We start from the raw sequence: 26315 nt of genomic DNA, 5'->3' as shown, positions 1-26315 counted from the left end.
TGTGATAGAGTACATGTTTCAATTTTTTCCGTATAGAAATCCCTCAAAACCATAATCCAATTGTGCTCTTCCTCATCTGTTATGGGGATTTAGACGGAGGTTATGGAGGAAGAAGCAGGTTGGGACCAGAAGATTTGAAGAGGAAGAAAGACCAACCGAGAATCCCTAGGAAACCTGGAAACTGGACTTGTGAGAACTATGGTTACCATAACTTTAGGAGATGGTGGGGGGTAGACGGTGCAGTACTAAGAAGAAGGGAGGGAAACAGTGCGAGACGCTCCAAGGATACATAGAAGGCGCCCCTCCCAAACAATGGCTACCGACCGGTTCGGCTACAATCAAGGACGTTGGCAATAAGCAGGTAGTAATGGTATCTGGTACAATGAGGCAGAAGCTAGAGCCTTATTGCATGGTCTTAAATGGTTCGTTGCTCATCAACCCGGCCCCTTGATAGTGGAGGGAGACTCATTCCAACGTTATAGCTTGGGCGAGTGGAGCAGCCCTAGGCCCTTGGAAACTCTCAAATATCATTTCCGAAAATTGGGGCTGTTGCAAGGTCATTCAACAATGCTTTTGCACACTTACAGGTCAGCTAATGAAAAGACCAATGAGCTAGAGAAAGCAGGAGTGGATTATCACCATGTGGAAGAGATTCAATTCAATTTTGCTCAGGCACCCAAGGTGGCGGTTTTGGGAGGGGTTGTATAATCTTCAGTCTTAAAAGTGTACCTCATCTAGCGATAGGGGGGCACCTTGTCCCCTTCATCCGTTTATATGTCTGCTCATAATCAATAAAGTTACCTTTTTTCAAGAAAAAAATAATTAAAGAAGAGAGAAGAATAGAAAATTCTTGTTGGTTAGCTCCCAGCCCCAGGAGTACATGTTATTTATAATATGCTCAATCATAATTACAAATGCCAAACTATGATTGGGTCTATAAAAAATACATTAAGTCACTTAAATAACTTGAACAAATTGTACGAGTTAGTGGGCCTATCCAATATAACATCAACAACAATGATGGAGAATGTGACTAAATTTAGGGCCAAACAAATGTTGCAAAAAATGCTAACATTATTTGAACGTGAACGAAAGATTGATCAAATAATGGATGGACATGAAAATAGGGCAGATGTGAGAAGAAAATTAGCAAATATTGGAGAAAGACTAGCTCAGAATTAGATTGAATGACAATATAAATCCCCGAGCCACAGTCAATTGGGCATCAAGGACAATGACACATTTGGAAACGATGAACGCAAGGGTTTTCCAATCAGGTGCACAAAGACTTTATGAGGTACAACTAGGTACATGGATGTGATAGTCAAATGTATGGGCTTGATTAGAAAGTGTAGGGATTAATAATGGGAGTTGATCATCATTAAACCAAGGGGAGATCAAAGGGATTGTCTAGATCATCTCATTCGTGTGTCATGCATGTGATTGCTTTGATTAGAATGTGCAACTTAAGGTTCAAGACTACGACGATAAGATAAACCCCAAGTCGTTTCTTGATTGGGTGGCCAATGTTTATAGCACGTTGTAATAGAATGACTAGTCAAATGCATGATAGGTGCTATTTGTGACAGCCAAATTGAAGGAACCTTCCACAATTTGCTATAATCTTTGCAAGAAGTAAATGTCAGATCGGGAATGAGAAATATCATCGCATGGCATGGGAAAAGATGAACAAGAAGCCGAGACAGAAGTTTCAAGCGCACACTAAAACTTCTCGAATCGCTTTGCTGCAAGAAAAGGATGCGTTGATTGATTAGTATACCCACAAGTTCTTCAAGTTCGCAATCTGAACTGGCATTTGGGATTGGCACTTTTTTTGAGGAAAAGATACCATAAATTGATTTGGGATTGGTACTTTAGGTGTTTGACTGCGCTATATTGGACTGGACTTTGGCAACAAAGCTGCTATTTGACTACGAAATGAGGCGGCGACTCATAAAAATTGATAATGATATACAAGTTGAGAAATTCACTAGGACTGCCATTCAAAAGTTTCAATTTGAAGCACACATCTAATGGAAAGTCTAGCGTTTGTTCAATCGTGATCATTTGTGTAAGAAAGGCAATGCTCTTAAATGCTTCAGGTGTGGAGGCATATAATACCTGGGAATATGAGTGTCCATATCCGCAAAGGCGTGATAACTCAGCTGGAAAGTGGCAACAAAGAAAAAGAAGATGCTAAAGTAGACAGGGAGGAAAATGCAGTGGCATGGCAGGTTGAAGATAAAGATCGGAGGAGGTATAAAATCTTCCTTACGCTGATTGTATGTGGTGAACGGTGTGTTCACTTGTGATTGTTAGTGGGAGTGTCATCATCATCCTTACCAATTTCCATGGTAATCTAATGGAAAAAAGTGAACAATAAATTCTCTAGGCTCCATTCAATATATATATATATATATATATATATATATATATATATATATATATATATATATATATATGAGAAAAGTTTCTCTAGTCGGCTGACTAGAGAACCTTCTCTAGTCCGCCGACCCAAAACACAGTGGGCCCACAATGTTTGGATGATCCAAAGCATTCATTTGATAGGCCCTGACATAGATAGGGTGTGCCCAAAAAATCAGTTCCATGGGATCATCTTAACCCTTAGATTTGTGGAGCTAAAAATTGGACAAATTAGTGAAGTTTTATACCCATCCATTTTAACCTCCACAAATCGTAGGGTTGGGATGATCCTATGGAGCTGAGTTTTTGGGCACACCCTATCCATGTCAGGGCCTATTAAATGAATGCTTCGGATCACACAAAAACTGTGGGCCCGCACTGATTTTTTGGCGGACGGACTAGAAAACTTCTCTAGTCGGCCGACTAGGAAAATCAACCCCATCTCAAGATATATATATATCTTGAGGCCAAATTCAGTTTCCATTCATTGATCATTTCAAGTTAGAAGCTTCATCTGATGTTGATCCAAAGGATGTGACACATCCAGTTGGGTAGATTGTGGCTAATAGGGTGTGCCCAAAAAATCAGCTCCATAGGATCATCCCAACCCTACGATTTGTGGAGTTAAAAATGGATGTGTATAAACCTTCACAAATTTGTCCATATTTTGCCTCCACGGTTTGAAGGGTTAGGATGATCTCGTCAATCGTTTGATATAGGCGCCAAGGTCCACCACTCCGATTTGTCGCCCATGCAATCACGTTGGATGAGTCACCCTCAACCATCAGAGGACCCATGTTGTTCGGCACGTACCATCTCAACCCGAAGAGTAAACCCTTAGCTTCTGCCTCGTTCGCATCGCAAATGCCTGCGGGACCCGCAAATGACATAATAGTTCGACCCTCAGAGTCACGGATTACCCCTCCAAATCCCGCAGTGCAGGGGTTTCCAAAAGAAGAACCATCAAAATTCAATTTTAGCCATCCGAAAGGGGGAGGATTCCAACAAGGAGAGAATACAGTTTTCGCAATGCGCTCCGACATAACAAGATTCCAGTTGCGCAAAATGGTGCCCATGGAATACGGAAGGCCCTTTTTTTGCCTGAGTCCATGTAATTAAGAGAGTTTTAACCTCCAGCGCAATGTGCTGCCACGATCTCGAGTGATTTTTAAAGATTCGGTTTTTGCACTCGGTCCAAATTTTCCAAACCACCGCGTATGGGATTGCTGCCCATAGAGATTGTCCCAGACACCCCGAGAACCCCCCACTCCAATCCAAAATGATGTTGGATATCCTACCCTGAAATACCCAAGACATGCCGAATGCTCTGATTAATGACATCCAGATATAATATGCATAAGGACAGTGGATAAACAGATGATCAATGGTTTCCTCCGCCGTGTGACACAAAACGCACCAACTTGCAAGATGAAATCCTCTCCCGCTTAAGCTTGTCGCAAGTATTTATACCGCTCAAGGAGACCGTCCAGATGAAGCCGGAGCGACGGAAATCCATAACCACGCCCTTCCAGAGGAAGGACTGTTACCTTCATTCATCCTCTTGAAAAATGGATGGACTGTAAAGCCCCCTTCCACGTCGGGAGTCCAGATCCATTCGCCCTCATGGTTAGCAGATAAATATAAATTTGAGAGTGTGGCCATCAATCTACTGAATGAGATGATTTCCTCATCTTTAGTCCCTCTGCATCCTAATGTCCCATATCAAATTTGCAAGGCCATTCCCACGAGCAGCATATTCCGCAATTGACGCCTCGGGATTCAATGCAACCCTTAATCAGTCAGGGTATTCTTCCACGAGCGTCCGATCACCACACCATAAATCTTTCCAGAATCTTACCTTATTGCCAATTCCCACCTTAAATCTGAGAAATTGAAGAAAGCTATCCTTCGCAGACCAAACCGATCTCCAGATTCCGGAGCCCTTTCCCGCCGACGGGCCGTTGCAATTCCAATCCCCCAATTGCAACCGTATTTGGCCTTTATTAGTTGTTGCCATAAGGCTTGCTTTTCCACACCGAAACGCCATAACCATTTGCCCAACAGTGCGCGATTCCTCAAACGGATTTTGCCAATACCCAAAACCCCCAACCTCCGAGCTTTGCAAACTTTTTCCCATTTCAACAGATGTTTTATTCTCTTACCTTGTTCCTTAAGTTCCCACAAGAAGTCCTGCTGAATTTTTTCGATTCGCTTTGTGACTTTCACAGGAATTTTAAACAGGGACATGAAGTAGACCATCATATTACTAAGGGACGCCTTTATGAGAGTTATCCTACGCCAAATGATAGGTATTGTTTTTTCCAATAGCCCAATTTCCTCTCAATCCGTTCAACCAAAGAGTCCCACATCGAAGCCTTGGGTACTCCAAACCCCAGCGGCAAACCCAAATATTTGATTGGTAATCGCACATTCATGCATCCCATGACCCTCGCATGCCCCGATACGCGGCTATCATCGCAATTAATGCCGGCCAACACACTTTTGGAAAAGTTTATCTTCAATCCGGATATCAATTCAAACCACCAGAATATGCGCCTGCAATTAAGGATCTATTCAGGACTGTCCTCCAAAAGTAATATGATATCATCCGCGAATTGAAGGTGTGAAATTGAATCAGCATCACGACACGGTTTCAATCCCTTGATGTAGCCTTTCCGCTCAGCTCTAGATATGAGGAGGCTTAAAGCCTCAGCAACCAAGATAAAGAGATAAGGGGATCCCCCTGTCTCAGAACGCGGGAACTCCGGAAGAAGCCCGCAGGGGAACCATTACTAAGAATAGAAAATGTCGCCGAGGATACACATCCTCTCATCCATCTACGCCAACGATCCCCAAAACCCATCCGAAATAGAATGTAATCAAGGAAGTCCCAGTCGACATGATCATATGCCTTCTCCAAGTCCACCCGAACAATAACACACCTTTTACCCGCCCTTTTAATAGAGTCCAATACTTCATTAGTAATGAGTACCCCATCAAGGATCTGTCGGTTATTAACGAACGCCCCTTGAAACTTGGATACAAGAACCCCCATGACAGTGGATAACTCCTTGCCAATACTTTAGCCAGCAATTTGTACATACCGTGAATTAGACTGATTGGTCTAAAGTCCTTCATTTCAACCGCCCCATCAGTCTTCGGAATTAAGGTGATGAATGTGGTATTTGCTTCCTTATTGATGATCCCTCTTTCATGGAATTTATTTATGAAAGTCACCACGTCAGGTTTAATCAATTCCCAATGCTGACAGTAGAACGCAATTGGAAATCCATCCGGCCCCGGTGCTTTCCCCTTTTTAAGAGACTTCAGGGGCATCTTCAATTTCATCAATTGATATTGCACGTTCCATCTAGTCCCTTTTATCCGCAGCTAAGGCTTTGAAATGTAGACCGTTGATTTTAGGCCTCCAATTTTGCGATTTCGTGTAAAGACTCTGATAGTATTCCACAATAACCTCCTTGATGCGATTCGAATCCTCCACCAATTCACCCTCCACCTGAAGGCAATTTATCTGATTAATTCTCCTCCCTGCACTTGCCATCCTATGGAAGAATTTGGTGTTGTTGTCCCCCTCTTTGAGCCACAGTGCCCGAGACTTCAGTCTCCAGCTGATCTCCTCTCTTCAAACTATTTCCTCTAGTTCTGTTTTCAACTCAACCCTTTTCTGGTGATCCTCCTCATTCAGCACATGCCCCTCTTCCCTTCTTTCCAATTCACCTAGCAAAGATAGAATCTCCCCCCTTTTACGCGCCTTATTATCTCGATCCATTCTACACCATTCACATATTCTTTCTTTCAGCAGTTTTAGTTTGTTACTGAGAATAAATCCCTTCCAGCCAGAAATATAGTTTCCATTCCACCATGAAGCAATGTTAGAGTTTAAGGTAGGATCTTCGCAATATGACATGTCGAATCGAAATGGTTTTGGTCCACCGGAGAAATCCGATAATTGTAGCATAATCGGATTGTGATCCGACATCGGTCTCGGCAAGGCTCGCTGTGAGATCGAAGGAAATATTTCGTCCCATTCCCTTGAGATTAAAACCCAATCCAGTCTACTCATTACCAATCGGTCTTGGTTGTTGGTCCAAGTGAATCTTGCACCTTCAAGTGGAAGATCAATGAGTTCATTTTGCAAAATAAAGTTAGAGATTACGCATACTCATTGCTCCCAGGTGGGTTCTTCTCCTCTGGATATCAAATAGTATTGAAATCTCCGCCCACAATTCATGGTCTGTTCCAGCGATCATGGATCCCCCGGAGTTCCGGCCATAGAGATCTTCTTTCTCTTGCTCGAGCTGGCCCATACACCACCGTCAGCATCCCAGCAGAGTTCGTCGGTCTATGAATTAAAAACACAGATACAGTATGCTCCCCCATGATGGTCTCCACCAATTCGAATAAGCTCTCTCTCCAAATAATGATGATGCCGCCCGACGTACCCCGCCACCAATTCGAATAAGCTTTCTCTCCAAATAATGATGATGCCGCCCGACGTACCCCGCGCATCTTTCGCCACCCATTGCCTGTTAGATCTTCCCCATACACCATTGATGAGTGCCTCAGATACCCTCATTATTTTGGATTCCACAACCATCATTACATCCGGTTTCCTAGTCCAACCAAGATCTTTTAACGCCAGCGTTTCCGTTCAGACCCCAACCCCCTAATATTCCAGAAGATTATCTTCATTGGTAACCTTTTGATGGTTTACCCCCTGATAGCTCCTGCTCAAAGCAGCCGCATCAGCTCCCGCCTCCCTTTGCCCATCCCTTTTCGAGAGCTGGAATTGCGGATTCCCCTCTCGACGATCTCCTCGACCAAATTTTTAACTCTGGGTGCATCTTCCTCATAGTCTGCCCCCAAATCCTTCCCCATCTTCTCCATGATGATAACTTCCTCTTCCCTGTTGGGTTCACATTTATTTTCATCCATCACCAACAGATTGTCATCAGAACTAATCTACTAGACATGCCTCTTTTCATACTAGCATTTATGTTTTCCTGTAGGTCCCTTTCGAGAGAGTCTTCCACCAATAAGGACAGAGGTATGCTATCCTTTGCCCCAGGTTTATGGCTGGTTTCAATCTCATGTGTATTCCTTTCATCTTCACATCCGGTATCATCAGCCTCAAGGATGGTGGTATTACCATGCTTCTCCCCATCGTTGTGATTGTTCTCTATCTCCAGAGCAGTCCCTACATCTTCTTTCTCATGATGTCCCGTCAAGGACGGCGTGTTCTCCACCACAGCCTCACAGTCTCCCAAGATCCCCGTAGCCCCTTCCGTCCCCCTCTCCATTTGTTCCGTCTCCATCGAATTCATCCAATTTGATGTCTCTGATTCCCACGATTCAATCCCTGGATTTATGGCTGCGTTCTCATCAATCAGTAGATTGGGGCAAAATTTTTTCCACTTCAACCCGAGGTACTCCCGCTGTATCAAAATCGAAATTATCATCCAGCCGCACCATCTTTTTACCCATGGGTCCTTTAGTTGAGGCATCAGACATCGCCCTTGCAACCAGACGATTTATCTCCAGCTTTAGATGTCGGACTAATCCCGGGTTGACTCCCTCCGAAACAATTTGTCCTCTTCTAGCCGGATTTCAGAAGCGAACAGCTCTCCGGTAAAGATTGAAAAATTTCTTCAAGTTAGCAACATTCAATTTGGAGTCAGTTTTTAGCCATCTGCCATAAAATTTTCGAGACGTGTCTCTTTGCATGGCAGGCAGGTTCACCACGTTCGGCCTTACTTTTTCCATGTGGCAGTCTTTTTAAGGATGTGATACGCGCCATGGCTAGGCCCAGCCATGATCGGCTCACCTTTTTCCCACTCCCTACAGCTGTAGCCCAACGAAGCTCCTTTAAATTTCAATTTTGATTCTGCCATCTGTCCCTTGGTGGTCTTATCAACAGCAGAGATCTGTCTTCTAGCCCTGACCTCTCGATCCGAGATGAAGCCATCTGTCCTCCTTTGCATGATAGAATTGGGCCACCTGTGCTTCTTATCCATCCCCCCCGCGAACTGTGGTTACAGTCCGGTTAACCTTCAGGTCCGTGGCATCATGGGTATGCTCCACCTGGTCAAGGTCATCCAGCTTGCAGTCCAGCCTTCCCACATCTGCTCCTCTTTTGACACGTACACCTTCCCGCCCATTAATCGCATTTGAATGAATGGTCCCGATTTCAGCAAATTCAGATCCCATCGCACCATTGATCACCCCCTTACCCTTGCGTGCTTTTTCAGCAATCCAATGAGCATCCGCCATGCCCATCAGCTTATCGTCCGGAAAAGACCTTTTTGTCCCCATCTTCTCCGACTTAGTTTTTGCCTCCGAGACCCGGATTTTTCTGCATCACGCCGCTCGCCATTTTAATGCCAGATTCAGTAGCTTCCACACCTCTATTAAACAGATACGTCTCTCTTAACCCGGTGAACTCCTCTGCGGCAATCTTCGAGTCATCCCCGAGCTCCCCAGCTACACCAATCGAGAAAAGTCTATTCTCGACCTTCAACTTAATCACCAATCGGAGGAACGCCCACTCACACGTGAACACCTTGGCTCTTGCATATTCAAGACTTTGGGGATTTCCACCATGTAATCTGATTTCCATGACAGTGCCGAAGAGTCCGCCCAACGCATTAATAGTAGCATAAGTCCAATTTGGTGATGATGATCTGAGGTTCTGGTAATTGTGGTATTCCCCAGAACCATTTCGCCCATTGGACTTCATTTTTGCTGATGATTTGAGGTTCTGATAATTGTGGTATGCCCCAGAACCATTTCGCCCATTCCCATAGAGTTGCAAGCTCCCAATTTGGTTTTTTAACACGCCAAATAAGACAACTTTGAACCAACTTCATTCGGTGCAGAACCTCGTGGCCGGAAATATCAACCGTGACCAGATGTCCTTCATCCACAGTCCTTATTTTGACATCCTTCAGTGTCGATTTTACAGATTCAGCTTCCTTGTTAGAGCAATCGACATTATCCGCCGGTCTTGACGGTGTTCCCCCCCCCATTTTCTACATACATATCTTCTCTTGAAGTTATGATATCTACATCTTCTACATATCCAGTCCCCAGGGAGAAACTCGATTCCATCATCCCTTCCCCCATTTGTGTTGGAACTCGCCTTCTTCAGCTCTCGCCTACCTCCTGTACGGGTGTCTCAGTTTTCCTTTCACATTTATCCCCCATCTCAGGCCGAGAAATACTTCTCATACAACATCCTCTGCAGATTTCCAGAGATTCCAAAGCTTCCTTATATGTATATCCCCCATATCTCAAATCTAAGTAAATACCTCTTAGTCTGCCAATCTTATACCCACAGTCACAGACATCATCCTCTTCAACTTCATTACCCAGACACAGCACATCTCCCGAGTCATCATCATTCTCACCTTTCGCTTTCTTTAGGTCCATATCGTTACATTTTAAAGCTTATCAAGGTTTTGCAACTTGAATGTGAAACCAGCAATGGATCCCCTCCAACTTGTTTTGAAGCTTAGTGAAGCATTAGTTTATCATTTCTTAAATTTTATTTTTTCCGTCTGTTTCGAACAAGTGCAATTTCATGAAGGTAATTTTAGAAAACCCCAAATGACTACAGTACTCAGACAAGTTTCAAATTGACTCACTGCCTCAATTGATTTTGAATTGAGTTTCTACATTAAATATCACTCCTTCACATTAACGAGTGACATTTTCACCATGAATATTGTTCCAGATACTAGCAGGAACATAACCAACTATCGGCATCACCCATAAGATAGAATGTTCATACACCGGGAATGATAGCATTTTGTCTACAAACACGAAGGTGAAAATGCATGGAAACTCAACCATAAGATAGCTATAACACATGAACTGGTTGTGATTTTGGTAGGCTAATGCTGGTCAAACAGAAGATATAACCATTACTAAATAAGAATCTTGGTTTGCCTTGTAGGAATTGTGGAATGTTCTGTTAGGACGTGCTAATGTTTTGGCTCATTTAGGTTCATGTTTGTATTTGGGCCAGATGTTTGGCCTTGTAATTTTATTTTTAGTCTCCATCAATTGGTCTATTGTAAATTTTTCAATTTTAATAGAATTTGGAAACCCCAACCCTAAAAAGGTTACAAATTCATATTCTGTCCATCCCTTCCTTTTCGCAAATTTAGATTTACTCAATTCATCATATCAATGTAGAAGATGTCGGTCAAGATTCAAGTTATGACATGTCATTAAATTTTACAGCAAAAATAGAAGTTACAGAACATTATAGGAGTTCTACAATTTCCACTAGTACAATTTAGAAAAATAAAGAAATAGAAAACATGTAGCATCATGGAATAGAAAGAACATACATTGTAAAAGCCATAATATAGATCGTATAACATCATGTATGTATGTATGCATTTTTCTTTTTGAATGATAATATATGTATGTATGTATTTTGTTTTGAATGATGATGTATGTATGTACATACGTACGTACGTACGTATGTATGTATATAAAAGAGCCATAAATGTATGCACCCCACAATTATTTTTTATGGAAAGACACTCCTCATACAAATATATGTATGCATGTATATAAAAGAGCCATAAATATATGCACCCCTCCATTTTTTATAGAAAGACACTCCTCATACAAATAAAAGATTTTTTTATTAAAATGGCTAAAAGTACTAAACTATTCCTTCCACTAGAAGAAAATTGAGTTAATAATAGCAGAGAATATTGAAAAGCATGGGATGAAAAGGGAGGAAGATAAGCAGAGAAGAAAGAAGAGAATAGGACAAAAAATATTATAAATTCCTCAAAAAAAAATTTAAAGGGCTTTGTTTCTCTCTGTACCAGTCTTGAACTCTACACCTCATGGCAACATGAGTACTTATTGCCTCGAGATTGGTTTTGAAACACTTATAGAAATCATCATATCACTTATTCCTCAAATTACAAATAGAAATTATCTTGAGTCACGAAAATTTCACTATCCTCAGATATGGTTTTGAAACAGCAGACTAAAACTAGAGACATCAAGAAAAATGTATAAAGAATAATCAAAAATAGCAACTGCTTTCCAGTTTCAGACCAAGAGCTGTGTCCAGTAAAGAAAGTTGATTAGGTTAAAAACAATTGAAAGTTGAAACCGAAATTTTGAAGTCTCATCAGTTCTGATTGCCAAAAATGCAAAAACTAATTCACTGAAGGCATCATCCTAAACAGAAATAAAATGATGAAATTCCCTATTCCTACAAAAATACTAGACGATCTAAATGTGTCAAATATCAAAACACAGAGGGGTGGAGGCAGTTAAGGGAGTCCCTTGAATGGGGATCAGGCCAAAAAGATCTAGAGAAAGAGGCCATTCTCATTCTCTGTTACCCGCAAAAATTTACGATCATTTTCATTTTTCCTCTTTTCTCTCTCCTCTCAACTTCTGCTTTCCTCCTATTCTTTCTGGTTTTTCTCCCACTTCTTCCCTTGATTTATGGTGCAAGCCAAAAGAAGAATTGGGGTAGGGTCACTTGCAAAGGGAGAGAGTTATTGTAAGAAAGTGGGACCACCAATATCAGCTTCAGAAAAATATATGTAGTATTTCGAGGAATTGCATTCTTGCAAAATAGAAAACAGGCTCGCTGACTCAGCAAATTGTGTATCTTGATTTATCTCTTAGGTAACATGTTTGCACTTTCCAGTCCAAGGTAGGATTTTAAAGGAAGCAAATTTTATGAAAAAAAAAGGATTATCCTGGCAATTATTTACGAAACTAATTAATAAAGATGCATTGCATACCCACAAAAGATGGCTTTTCTAATTAACATACACTATAGGTGTCCCTTCTGTATATAATATATTCAAAGAGAAATCATACGAACATGGTAAAGGATGAGCAAAAAGAAAAAGAAAGAAAAGAAAATCAAACCTTTCCACATTATCATCATTTTCAGCCAAATCCTCTTCATCCAGATTATCATCTGCATCAAGAAAATACATCTGGAGGAAAAGATATGAGTATACCAATATAGAAATGCAAGAATTTCCAGTTGGTAAAAAAACTAATTCCTAGAACAAATGCCAGACAAAAAGACAGCAGAATATAAAGACGATTTACTAGAATCAAAATTGCAAACCATCTCTAAACAAGAAAATATATGTGCATCCATAGTAACAAGAATCAAATGTTTCTATTCCATAAGTAACAGAAGTATAGCAGAAGTATAGTAATATATATATATATATATATATATATATAGAGAGAGAGAGAGAGAGAAAGAAAACGGTTCCTACACATGTGTAGAGAGTTCTCTACACACTAGCTTAAAATACAGTGGAGGCCCACATTGTTTGGGTGATCCAAGCCATCCATTTTAAAGGCCCTCACATAGATAGGGTGTCTACAAAAAATCAGATCCATAGGATCATCCCAACCCTACGATTTGTGGAGGTAAAATGGATGTCTTTAAACCTTCACAAATTAGTCCATTTTTTGCCTCCACAGTTCGAATGGTTACGATGATCCTATGGATCTGATTTTTTGTGGACACCCTATCTATGTGAGGGCCTTAAAAATGAATGGTTTGGATCACCCAAATAATGTGGCCCCCACTGTATTTTAAGCTAGTGTGTAGATAACTTATCTACACATATGTGTAGGAACCGTTTTCTCATATATATATATATATATAGCAGAAGAGAAAATGAGAGAATTATTTGAATTTCTCCCAAAATTCTATGAGAATTACACATCACTTTTTCAATCCTACGCCCTCATTTATGCTTTTTAACAATGGCACCCATTAAAGCCACATAATTTCAATCCTACCCCCCTCCTTTATGCTTTTTTAATTATGGAAACCTCTATAGATTAGAGGGCTAGGATCAGCCTATGGAAATGATTTTACGGGCACAACCTATCGATGTTGTGTTCCATCACATGGACGGTTTGGATCAACCTATGATGTGGTCCGTACAGTTCTTTGTTGGCCCATGCATCGCACGGGGTTTTTTACTCGTGTGTGTGTGTGTGTGTGTGTGTGTGTATTCTATATCTATATAGCAGAAGAGAAAAGGAATGATTTTTACCATTTTTCTGAAAATTCTGTGGATTTAACACATCACCCCCAAACAGATAAATACCTCTTATGCCCTAAAATTCCAACACATCTAAGTGTAAAATACCTCCTATGCCCTTAAATTCCCACGACATCTCTCTCTGCTCATGTCATCTTCTTCTCTCTCATATGCCCAAATATTCCAACACCATCCTCTTCTATCGATTTTATCACACCCTCTCTGCCCCTTCTATTGACGCGTTGATCTTTACCCATAATTAGCAAACTTCCAAGGTTATCCCTACCTTTTTACGAGCCCTCTCTCTCTCTCTCTCTCTCTCTCTCTCTCTCTCTCTCTCTCTCTCTCTCTCACACACACACACTAGAACAGAGCTCTTTCTCCATTGCCACCGTCGCATTTCTCCTGTCTCTCTGGCCATGCTCCCCACCTATTTTTCAGAAGATGTCCTCCTTGCTTTCTCTGCGGAAAACCATTCTCTTCAGTCGAAAACCCTTTTTCTAGCCTCTCTCTCTCTCTCTCTCTCTCTCTCTCTCTCTCTCTGGAAGAGGCCAAATATTCATGGCTGGCAAGAGGATCCTCCCACGCTGATGCCTGCATCGGGGATAGGTGATTTCCTAATCGATTTAGCCTTTTTTGGACGTTTTTATATGTTTATTTTTTCATGACATTCTTCTCATTTTGAAAACCCTAGCTTTCAATATGCCATGGTTACTAATTTCAGATTAAGGAATCAACTGATGAGGCAAATATTCGGAAATGACAAATTCGGGAATGGTTTTTGAAAAAAGTGTAGTTTTATTCAAGTGATTCATAGTGGATTTTTTGTTTGTTTTTCTTTTGTGGGTTTTGAGGAGGAGAAATTATATGGTGTCATTGACATTCCCGAATGTTGATCTCTAATAATCTGTTCATCTCTGCTTCTTTATAAATGGGGAAAAAAAAAGTTCAATGTAACCACCTAATGTTCAAATAAGAAGCGATGTTTTGTTTCTTTCAGGAATATGTAAAAGCAAGTTCTGTGCCGTTTTATTTGAAACATTAATGAATTGAGTTGGAAACTTTGGTTTCTAGATTTTGAATGTCAATGCTTTTTTAACTCAGATTTAGATTTGTAGACCCTCAAGTGGGTTAAACTTTGGTTTATAGATTTTGAATGTGCATGCTTTTTTATCTCAGATTTGTAGAGCCTCAAATATACTTATTAAGATACAAAAGATACTTTCTAATCTACGCCAAACTTAACCACAAACTGATCGACAGGCTTGCTTAAATCAAATCCATCACTAAGATCCTATAAACAGTAAAGGTTAAACACAAACCACGATCAGTTCAACTGCTTTTGGAACTGTTTTTAAACCCCCACAAAATCAGCATATCGTAATTCATTTCCATTTTTTATAGAATTGCAACAGGGTTCCTTATTTTAGTCAATTTTCTGCTCTCTCTTTGGTGTATGGCACTTGAATGTAGTTTGTGAATAGTGGACCGCATATCATGACCAGTTTAAAATTCTCAACATATTGAGGACCCTTGTGTTGAGTTCTATTTCAAAATTCTCATATTTCTGCTTTCTCTTTGATGTCACCCCATGCATCGCACGGGTTGTGTGTGTGTATGTGTGTGTGTGTGTAGAGAGAGAGAGAGAGAGAGACAGGAAACTGTTGGTGCGCTCGAGTGCCCAATCACATGGGTCTCACATTTTTTGTGGTGATCCAAACCATTCATTTGCAAGGCCCTATCATAGATAGTGTGTGTACCAAAAATCAGGTCCATTGAATCATCCTAACCCCTCCAAAAGTGGAGGGCAAATATGGGCAGATTTGTGGACAAACAGTGTCTGTCCATTTTGACCTCTACAAATGGATGGGTTAGGATGATCCTACGGAGCTGATTTTTGGTACACACCCCATCTATGTAAGGGCCTTTCAAATGAATCCTTTGGATCATCCTAACAAAGTGGGCCCACATGTGATTGGGCACTCGAGCGCACCATAAGCTTGGTGTGCTCCAGCTCACCATTTTTTTGGTACGCTTAAGTTGTTATAACGCCTCCCATTGGTGCGCTTTAGCGGGACCCAGCGGGACCCAAACATTTAAACGAATGGGAGGCGTTGTAACAACTTAAGCGCACCAAAAAAATGGTGGGCTCAACAGTTCTCTCTCTCTCTCTCTCTCTCTCTCTCTCTCTCAATGTATATATATATATATATGAGGAAAGTATTTCTAGTCGGTCGGCTAGAGAACCTTCTCTAATCCGCCAACCAAAAACACAGTGGGCCCATGTTGTTTGGATGATCCAAAGCATTCATTCTATGGGCCCTGGCAAATCAAAAGGTTAGGATGATCCTATGCAGCTGATTTTTTGGGCACACCCTATCTATGCCAGGGCCTATCAAATGAATGTTTTGGATTATCCAAATAATGTGGGCCCACTGTGTTTTTTGGACGATGGACTAGAGAAGGTTCTCTAGCAAACCGACTAGAAACACTTTCCTCATATATATATATAGTAAAGGGTTTCTGCTCTCGAGTGCAAAAGCAGGGGGGGCAGGGGGAGGCACATTGTTGGGGGGATCCAAAGCATTGGAAGGCCCTTTCATGGATAGGGTGTCCACCAAAAATCAGCTCCATTGGATCATCTTAGGGTGTCCATTTGTGGGATGAAAAAATGGGCAGATTAGTGGACAAACAGTATCTGTCCATTTTCACCCCCACAAATGGACACTCTATAATGATCCAGTGAAGCTGGTTTTTTGTACACACCCCAACCATGATGGGGCCTTTCAAATGAATGCTTAGGATCACCCCAACAATGTGGCCCTACCCTTGTTTCCTGCATTCGAGCGCAGATAAGCTATCTGCGCTCAAGCGCAGGAACCCTTCTCTCTCTCTCTCTCTCTCTCTCTCTCTCTCTCTCTCTCTCTCTCTCTCTCTCTATATATATATATATATATATATATATATAGGGAAAGTGAGTATGAGCGGCCCCTCATATAAGCTTATATAAGGTGACGGCTAGAAACATGGTGGGCCCACATTTTTTGCGTGATCCAAACCATTCATTTGATAGGCCCTGACATAGATGGGTGTGCCCAAAAAATCAGCTCCATAGGATCATCCCAAGCCTTCGAAGTGTGGAGATGAAAAATGGGCAAATTTGTGAAGGTTTATACACGTCCATTTTTAACTCCACAAATCGTAGGGTTGGGATGATCCTCTGGAGATGATTTTTTGGGCACACCCTATCTATATGAGGGCCTATCAAATGAATGATGGTTTATACACGTCCATTTTTAACTCCACGTATGTGTAGCTACACTTTTCACATATATATATATATATATATATATATATATATGAGAGAAAAGAGTTCCTACTCCACGGAGTAGATAAGTTATCTACTCCGTGGGCTTAAAATACAGTGGGGGCCACATTGTTTGGGTGATCCAAACCATTCATTTGATGGGTCCTCATGTAGATAGGGTGTGCCCAAAAAATCATCTCCATAGGATCATCCCAACCCTTCGATTTGTGGGGACAAAAATGGACGGGTATAAACTTTCACAAATCTGTCCAGTTTTTTCCTCCACAAATAGAAGGGTTGGGGTGATCCTATGGAGCTGATTTTTGGCACACGGCCTATCTATGTGAGGGCCCATCAAATGAATGGTTTGGATCACCCAAACAATGTGGCTCCCACTGTATTTTAAGCCCACATAGCAGATAAGTTATCTACTCCGTGGAGTAGAAACGCCTCTCTCTCTCTCTCTCTCTCTCTCTCTCTCTCTCTCTCTCTGTGTGTGTGTGTGTGTAAGGAATAAAGAGGTATGACCATCTTGGTTCATAATGCATTGATTTCCATGATGATGATAATGAGGGGTCCCATTTTAGGCGCTAAACTAGAATAAATATACTCAAACTGTAATCATTCTAATTTTGAGTTGATCGCATTCTAAAAAGCTATTTTGAGGCCACCTATTTGAGAAAATGGGCTTGAAACCTGCGTTCTAGATATTTTCAAAAGGATGCAAGATAACTAGGGTCTAAATTTCTTTATAGGTTTGTAGTGGAAAAGTGCACCTATTCTGAATATGTGCAATTTAGGTAGGGTGGAACATTACTTTTTATATTTTTTGACTTTTTATATTTTTTGGAAAGGATAACAATTTTATCGATTAAAAAGGCCATTACATTTCTACATCACCGGGTAAAATTTGCCCAAAATAAAATTCAGCTCTTGTTAACCCCCGATTTATATAATTTGTAGGCCAACACGTTTGCACTTCTAGGACACTTTGCACTCCTCAACTTGGCCTCAACATGATCCAGCAATCTCGCTCAGCTGCTATCCTAGTCTCCATGGACCCAACTTTTCACTTCTTGTCTAATCTAGGACGTTAGATGAGTCCCCTTCTATTGTCACGGACACGGGGTACGTTCAGTCCTAAACAATCTTGAGCCAATGAGTAATGCTTGTATTTTCCCTAACATTACGTCCAATGAAGCACGGACACGGGTACGGGCGGCGCGGGTACGACATGATACGGGTACGTGGATACGTGATTTTTTTTTAAAAATAGTATACAGGTACGTTAGGGGTACGTTGAATATAATATATTTTTATATTTTATTATATATTTGTAAAAAAATAAAAATGAAATATTTTGTTAAAGAATTCAAACAATTTAATTGGAGAACAATCAAATAGCAATAACATCACCAAAATCTAATATTACTTCACCAAAATCTAATATTATTTCTAAGTTGTTAGGTTTTTAATTACGGGATATATATTATAGATATTTTGATATATTCACCCCCGCCCCTCTTTTGTTAATTGGGCAGCCCCGCTATTGTAAATCTGTAATTTTGGATTTAATTTGAACCGTGTGTGTAAGTAAGGGCTTAGGTATGTATCGAGTGCGCACCCAAGAGCACCCGCACCCGATACGGGTGCGTGTGCCTCGGGAGAGTACCCATGCATCCATTTGTCCAACCAGACCCGAGTACGACTATGACAATAACACCACACCGTTAGCATCTCGCCACCCATTCCAGCGGCATCGGGGTTGACATGGGAGTAACTACAAAAGTTCAGGCTGAACATGTTTTCAGGGGAAAGACACTCATGTAGCTTCGCTTTTATGATTCTTCTTCCTACCAAGATCTCGTACCATTTCCTTAGAATAGTCTCAAAAGGATAGCCTGTAAACCACTCCTGGCTAGTCACCTAACTAATTATAGACAGTTCACCTTCCACACAATTCTGTTTTTCAATATTTGCTTTCTCTCGTTCGACAATCCCCACCAAATAGCAAAAGGGATCATCTTCCATAGGACTCGTCCCATACTGCCCATATTCAAGGTTTTTAAATTTCAGTTTTGGTTTCAGTCACCACGAAAAAGGAAATGTTTCTATTTCGGTTTTGATTGTAAATTTTGGTAGAATCCTATAAAATCACAAAAAAATGCATGGAAGCATATGGAAATGATAGAATTTTAAGATGAAACTTCAGAAAATATTAGAATAGCCACAAATACATACTTAGAAACCATCACATATGCAAAACAGTCATCCATAATGGTTTACCAACATCAAACACGAGTGACATGTGAAGTCGCCATGTATGATAATTCAGTACATACCACATTTCATATGTGATTCATAGAAAGTTTTACACATAACACATGCAGCACAGTTCATATGCAATTCATATAAAGTTTTATACATAATACATGCACCACATTTCACAACCAATTCATATAAATATATTTATGCAACACATGCTGATATAATATACCACAAAAACAAATACGGTTTTGGTTACGGTATGGGTTTCGATTTCAATGTGTTTCGATGGGGATGGAAACTGAAACATTTTGGCCATTTCATGTCTATTTCAGTGGAAATTTAAAACCACGCCCAGATGACAACAATGCCAAGGTTCAACTTGACCTAAAAGACAAAACCTGATTTTAGATCACTTTGGGTTGCAATAATCAAACCTCAGGTTCAATTTGAGCCTCCAACTCGATCAAATATTCATATTGGCCTAAGTTCTAGCTTGTCAGACGACTTGCCCTGATGAATAAGACATAAAATATTATATGGCATAATAAAATGTTGAACACTTTTTTTTTCATCTTATTAGTATCAATGATGAAGGATGTACTATAGAAGGTCGAAGCGCTAGATGGGTGTCAGAACAGCTAAATAAGGTTTCTAGAAATGAAATAAATAGACTCCAAATTATGAGTTATAAAGGGACAAAGGAGTTATTGGAATTGGATAAACAAGCTAAAATCATTAACTGGCTCAAGAATCGGAGAAGATCCGATTGTTGGATCTTCAAAATTTACATTACTTAGAATTAGGTGCAAGATAGCATAATAACTCTTCCCACTTATAACAGGTGCATGTTAGCATTTTCTCTAATTGAAAGTTTAAATAGGCTTGTTTTAGCACCATAACTAAACTTTTCGTACCCAAAAAAAAAAAAAAATTCATTCTTAATTCTTCCCACTTACAACAGGTGCATGTTAGAATTTTCATCACTTAGAATTGGCTTGTTTTGGCACCATAACTCAATTTCTAACACAGAAAACAAATTTCTTAAGAGCGCCCCCCCCCCCCCCCCCCCCCCCCCCTTTTTCCTCTAACTTTCAAATTGTGATTTCCCTTTTAAATTTTGTTGGTAAGGCCTTTCCTTTTTATGAACTTAGAAAACCAAGGTTTTAAATCTCGGTTTCGGTTTCGGTTTCGGAACGAAATTTCGGACGAAATCTTGTAAAAATTTCACCGAAATTTCGGTGAAATTTTGGAAATTTCCGAAACGTTTCACCGAAATTTCACCGAAATTTTGTACTTCACCGAAACGTTTCACCGAAATTTCCGAAACTTTTCACCGAAATTTCCGAAACTTCACCGAAATTTCCGAAATTTTACCGAAACGAAACGTTTCGGCCGAAATTTCCGAAACGTTTCGGCGAAATTTGGTACTTTTCCGACTCACAGTGAATTTCGTTTCGGTTTCCACCGAAACCGAAATATTTCGGCTGAAACGAAACGTTTCGGCCGAAATTTAAAACCATGTAGAAAACAACCACTGAGATTTGAACTGGTAAGATCTTCTTTCCTACAAAATACTTGTCTTTGATTTCTCTTTTCCATCTTACACATATCTATTAAACGCCACAAATCTTATTCTAATTGTATTACATTATTTTTTATGGCCGCTTCATCATACATTTTCCCTATCTACTTTCACATTCTCCTTCATAAACCAGTTCTTCTTTGACAGGGCCAATGCTTCCCATTACACATGGACAATGGACATTAGACATCTTGACGACTCATCTCTCTTAACACAAATTACCTGTAAACAACAGTCAAAGAACATAAAATCCTTAAATGGGAGAAGAATCTTGATTGGAAACATGGACTACGAAGTATCAATTATTAATTCCATGGATCAATTCAACTCTTTCACCTGACGTCCTTGCTAAGGTTACTGTGTCTTTTGCTTGTGAACTTTGGAAGAGTCCACACAGTTCCTATGCACAGTCAAAAGCTCACATTATGCGCAGCGGATTTGCGAGAAGGGATCATCCTATATTCAAGAATTCTTGAATCATCTGAAGGAATGATTGGACAAGTTTGTTGTGAACCAAGCGACAATGGATAGTGTGATATGGGATTAGGTATCCTAGCGATGAGTACAACATGTCAATCACTTCTGTGCCACGGCCTACCATTTCTGAGCACTGAATACTTCTTCAACATGAATGAGTGTAGAAAACAGCAGCCCTCTAGCTAGCCATTTGCTAAAAATTATTATAAAGGTCTCTATGCTACTAGAACATCACCATCAAGAGGCATGGAAGAGGTTGTCGCCGTGAAAAGGTCCCAATATTATTCAGCCACACTTGCAGCATAATTTTAGGCATGCATCAATTCAAATTCCTCCTAGATGTGGATCTCTATTGTCCTAGACTCTTGAGACCTAGGAACATATCTTAGGATTGAGGACTTTTGCCAACTCCATTGCGACTTATGTCACAAATATCTCTGAGATTTCCATAATATAGCGATTTTATCACGACATTTTGATAAAACGACAAAATCCCGAAATAATCCCAAGAATATAAAAATAAAGCAATATTTTCATTTACTGCAATAATATTGCAATAACAACAAGATATTTTTATGTTATGTTTTTATTTTTTCCTAATTTATATTTTTAAATAATTTTATTTTTATCGTTTTTTCCTAATATAAAACCGAAAAAAAATTCAATATATCCTGAGATTTTCCTTTGACGTGAAATCCTCGACAATGATATTTGGAACTTAGATTGCGACAAAGACCACCTACCTCCTATAGTTTGCATTATCAAATCATGAGGAAAACAATACTTACAATGGAGTGCTATGAATGATTTAACATGAATTATCAGCTAACTTCTCCAACGTTCTTGCTCATCAAATGAGTCATCTTCCCACGAGCATCAAGGTTTCTGGGATAGTTAATTGCAGCATAATTTTCAGCATGTATCAAATCGAACTCCTATATATCTCTATTTTCATAGACATTCCAGACCTAGGAATACATCTCAGTATCAACGATTTATGCTAAATCCATCACAATGAAGACATCTTAGCTCCCATAGTTTGAGTTATCAAATATTTCGCAAGAAAAATATATTACAATGGAGCACCATTTTTATTTTATTTTTAAATGGTATTATAATGAAGCACCATTCAAAAAACAAACTACAATGGAGTGCTATCAATGATTTAATATGCATTATCAGAAGACATCTCCAATTCTCTCTCTCAACAACTGAGTGATCCTCTCACACACAAACGTTTCTTGCATAGTCGAGTAACCCCTTATTTTGCATCCCCCTCCCTTCGTCTTGGTAGATAAACAACGAAAACCAAATGTTCAAGAAGACTATAACCAGATAATACCGGAACTAGAGCCCCTAACCTCCCCTCACATGAGGGATGCTCGTTAGCACTCGAACACAAGGGAGTTTGCAACATCACTGACTTTTTTTTATGACACCATCACTGACATTCTTAAACATACATTGTCACAAAAGATTTTGGGAAGGTTACACCCCAGGAGATTTCTATTGTAACCTCCTTGGGAAGGTTATACCCCAGGAGATTCCTATTTCCATTTTTTTTTTCTTGGGTTTATACTGGGAGAAAACAAATATTGCAAAAGAAAAATAACATAGCGTAAAGAAAAGATTAACTTAAATTCCATCAAATTACATACAAGTAGATATTACGCAATGGATTTCTTATGTAATCTTCCATGTGAAGACATTAAAAAAAAAAAAAACAACTGCTCTCTCGATCAGCTGCATATGGCCAACGAATAGGGCCAATGCAGCAAAGAAACGTAGAACAATGAACCCCCCCCCCCCCCCCCCCACCCCCCAGGGCCGGAAAAACGTTCTCGGTCAGCTGCATATGACCAACAAATAGAGCCAATGCTCTCTCTCTCTCTCTCTCATTACTTGATGTCAGGAAAAAAAATACTCATGAAAGCATTAACCTTTCCTGTCTTCTCCCATTTAAAAATATTACTGAAAAAACTTATTTAAGGAAATTTCCTGACAAATACAATCATAAATGTCACAATTGTTGAAGAAATTGTGATCATTTTATGTTCTTTTCGTTTTATAAAAATCAAATAATTTATCATGAGATTTTTCCAATAAATCAGCTCTACTTGTGAACAAGCTTTGATAGAATAAACCAATGAAGAGAAAAGCTCATCAAGAACAAAAGACAGGATTCCTTAATCAGATAACACCATCAATGAAGACAGTTTCAATGCAATTACTTCTCTAACAGGGAAGAAGTAGCAAATAAATACCAGATGCAAAGATGATAACAAGATTGGAGATCAAATGAGTCTAGCATTAAAAGGTTATCCACAAACAATTACTTAAGTCTAAACAAAAGAATAAGGCCCTGTTCGTTTGAAATTATGACAACCGACTGAGAGCCCCAAACCTATTATTGGGTTCAAAATTACATTTAAGCCATGTTCGTTTCAGATTATTGCAACCGTTGTGGGCCCCAAACTGATTATCGGACTCCAAATTACATTTAGTTTGGAGTCCAATAATCGGTTTGGGGTCCATAATCGGCTGCAACAATCTGAAACGAACAGAGCCTTAAATTTGAGTCCAATAATAGGTTTAGGGCTGACAATCAGTTGTCATAATCTGAAACGAACAGGGCCTAAGAAGTTAGTGAGGCATTAAACATTGCAAAATACTCCTCACATAACACATCACTTGTAAGTGCAATGAATTTCCACATAGCACTACATTTGTTAATTTAAGCTAAAAATACATACGGCATCAAATGCAACAACAGGATTCCCTTCAGTTTCTAGGGAAGATGAAATACATAACAATATTTAGTCAGAACTCGGAACTATTAGAAGCTTAACTAGAATTTTCTCAAAAAAAAAAAAAAAAAAAAAAAAACAACTAGAACAAGCAATACTCACTTCTTCTTCATCTACGATGTCACCAGGAACAGTTATTGGAACTGGCTTAGGCCCCAACTCATTTCGGTAGATTTTTTGCATTTCCACTGCAACAGCACTAGCCAATGAATCCTGGATTGACAGCAAAGGAAAAATCAGCCATATTAAGACCTAGCAAGAAGCAAAATATGGTGGTAAAAGAAAGTAACATGATACCTGATGTGCATCAAATGATGGATTAAATGAACACCCAGGTGGTTCCACTTCTACTGCTGCAATAAGAGAAGGTGTGGACGTCTGTTGAAAATTGAAATCCATCAATGATAAAAAAAAAAAAAAACAATTAGCCTAGGTATGCAAGAAACCACACAAAATTCTCACCATTTAATTAAAAGTTTAAAGAGATGGCATGGCGATGCCATTTGGCTACTCTTAAACACGACATAGACAAACTCATTAATGTCATGTGTCAATGATATATGCAAGCAGACACTTAATATGAAGTCATTTGAACCTACGATATGGCTCATCGGACCACGCGGCATTGTAAAAAATGACATTGAAAAACTCGGCGCCAATCAATTCAACTATGAAAATATTCTTCAAATTCAAATTTTGCAGCACTACGATTGAAAACTAAAAGGCGTTGCAATGATTACCTTTTTGGCCTTGACTTCACCTGTCTCTGAAAGAGAATGTGCTAAGTTAAAACACAAGTTATTTTGTGAGACAAAACAATGAAAATGTAGAATGCATTGATTAATCATACAAAACCTTTATCATCATCCCATATGTCAAGCAGCCCAGAAGTTGAATTCTTCTCACCCTGAGAGATATCAAAATTAGCAGACGCATAAATGAAATTACAAAAAAAAAAGAGTATGGTTTAAGATTTCAAAAATAATGCCCAGGAAAACTTTCAAACCTTGGGAACGTCTAGGTTTTCAGCTTTCTCTTTCGGTAATTTTTTCTTCTTCTTCTTAGATTTCTTTAGTATTGAAGATGGAACGGGCTGAACAAAGGCGTTCTTCTGCAAGATGCTGTCACAACGAAGGACTTTCTCCCTATGTTTTTCAATCTTTCGCTTGATTGACAAATCTAAAACGGTGAAAACATGGAAAAATGATTGAGTTTCATAAACCCAAAACCCTAGCAAGGGAGTAAACGGGATTAGGGTTCCGAGATTTTAAAAAAAAACAAAAACCTTTGGATTTGTCGAGGAAGAAGAGAGAATCGTTGGGGAGGGAGGCAAGGCTTCCGCCGCTGAGAGCATCTTTGGTGGATTTCTCGAAGAATTCGTCGATGTCGTCCGTGCGTATGTTAGCACGCCATGCCTTCTTCCCCTTTCGAGAGCTCTTACTCTTCGCCTTTCCCATCTTTCTAAGAGAGTGGGAGAGAGGGAGACGCCCTGTGAATTTCAGCTGTGCAAAGGAGGCCTGTGAATTTCTACACCTGGTTTAGGGCAAAAGGCGGTACATATGAGAATCGAGACATACATTTTGGAAATGTTATCAGCACTACTGTATTTTGATGAGGGCACTCCTCACTTTATTAAAAGTACGGTATGGCCCACACCATAGGATGAACCAAACCGTCCATTAGATGGGCCACAACCCAAAAATCATTTCCATGGGTTGATCCTAACCCTCCGATCTGAATGTTAGAAAGTTAGATCGGAGGGTTAGGATCAACCTATGGAAATGATTTTTGGGGCACAACCTATTGACGTTGTGGCCCATCTAATGGACGGTGGATCATCCTATGGTGGGGTCATACCATACTTTTGATAAAGTGAGAAGTGCCCTCATCAAAATACAGTATTGCTGATAAAATTTCCCTACATTTTAGGGCTCGACCACTAATTTATATTGGGTCCCACCTTTGATTGATCCAAGCTTTTCGTTTGATTTCACTTGCATTTAGATCTCCTATAGTCCAATTCTCAGTATCGCACGGGGCAAATAAAAATATATACGATTTAAAAATAATATGTATTCATAGAAAGATGCAAGTTGAAAATGCTGGTTGTAAATAAAAAGAAAAAAAAAAAGAATAATATACTTTGATGGGGTGTAAAAATCACAGCCTCTCACAGGCCGCCACCTGTCCTGGAGTAGGTGAACTCTAGCCTCTCACAGGCCGCCACCTGTCCTAGAGTAGGTGAACCCCAACCTCTCATAGGCCGCCACATGTCTAGGAGTAGGTGAACTCCAGCCTCTCACAGGCCGCCACCTGTCCTGGAGTAGGTGAACTCCAGCCTCTCACAGGCCGCCACCTGTCCT

At 39.9% G+C, this 26315-nt stretch overlaps 1 protein-coding gene across 1 annotated transcript in view; it reads right to left on the bottom strand.

Annotated features, from left to right (window-relative positions):
* The window catches only part of LOC143856356 (Nop53 protein), a 28501-nt gene extending 2982 nt beyond the window's left edge, over nucleotides 1-25519 (bottom strand). The window contains exons 1-7 of the mRNA XM_077366552.1: nucleotides 25238-25519; nucleotides 24959-25131; nucleotides 24808-24859; nucleotides 24693-24718; nucleotides 24250-24330; nucleotides 24055-24165; nucleotides 12364-12434 (exon numbers count right to left, since the gene is read on the bottom strand). Coding sequence (XP_077222667.1) covers nucleotides 12364-12434; nucleotides 24055-24165; nucleotides 24250-24330; nucleotides 24693-24718; nucleotides 24808-24859; nucleotides 24959-25131; nucleotides 25238-25409 — 686 coding nt within the window. The 5' untranslated portion in view covers nucleotides 25410-25519. The remainder of the gene's footprint in view (nucleotides 1-12363; nucleotides 12435-24054; nucleotides 24166-24249; nucleotides 24331-24692; nucleotides 24719-24807; nucleotides 24860-24958; nucleotides 25132-25237) is intronic.
* Nucleotides 25520-26315: the final 796 nt, after the last annotated feature.

This window comes from Tasmannia lanceolata, unplaced genomic scaffold (assembly GCF_043159265.1).
Source record: "Tasmannia lanceolata isolate RefF3 unplaced genomic scaffold, GAP_Taslan_0.1 ptg000023l, whole genome shotgun sequence".
NCBI lineage: Eukaryota > Viridiplantae > Streptophyta > Magnoliopsida > Canellales > Winteraceae > Tasmannia > Tasmannia lanceolata.
This window is presented reverse-complemented; position numbering and strand designations above follow the sequence as displayed.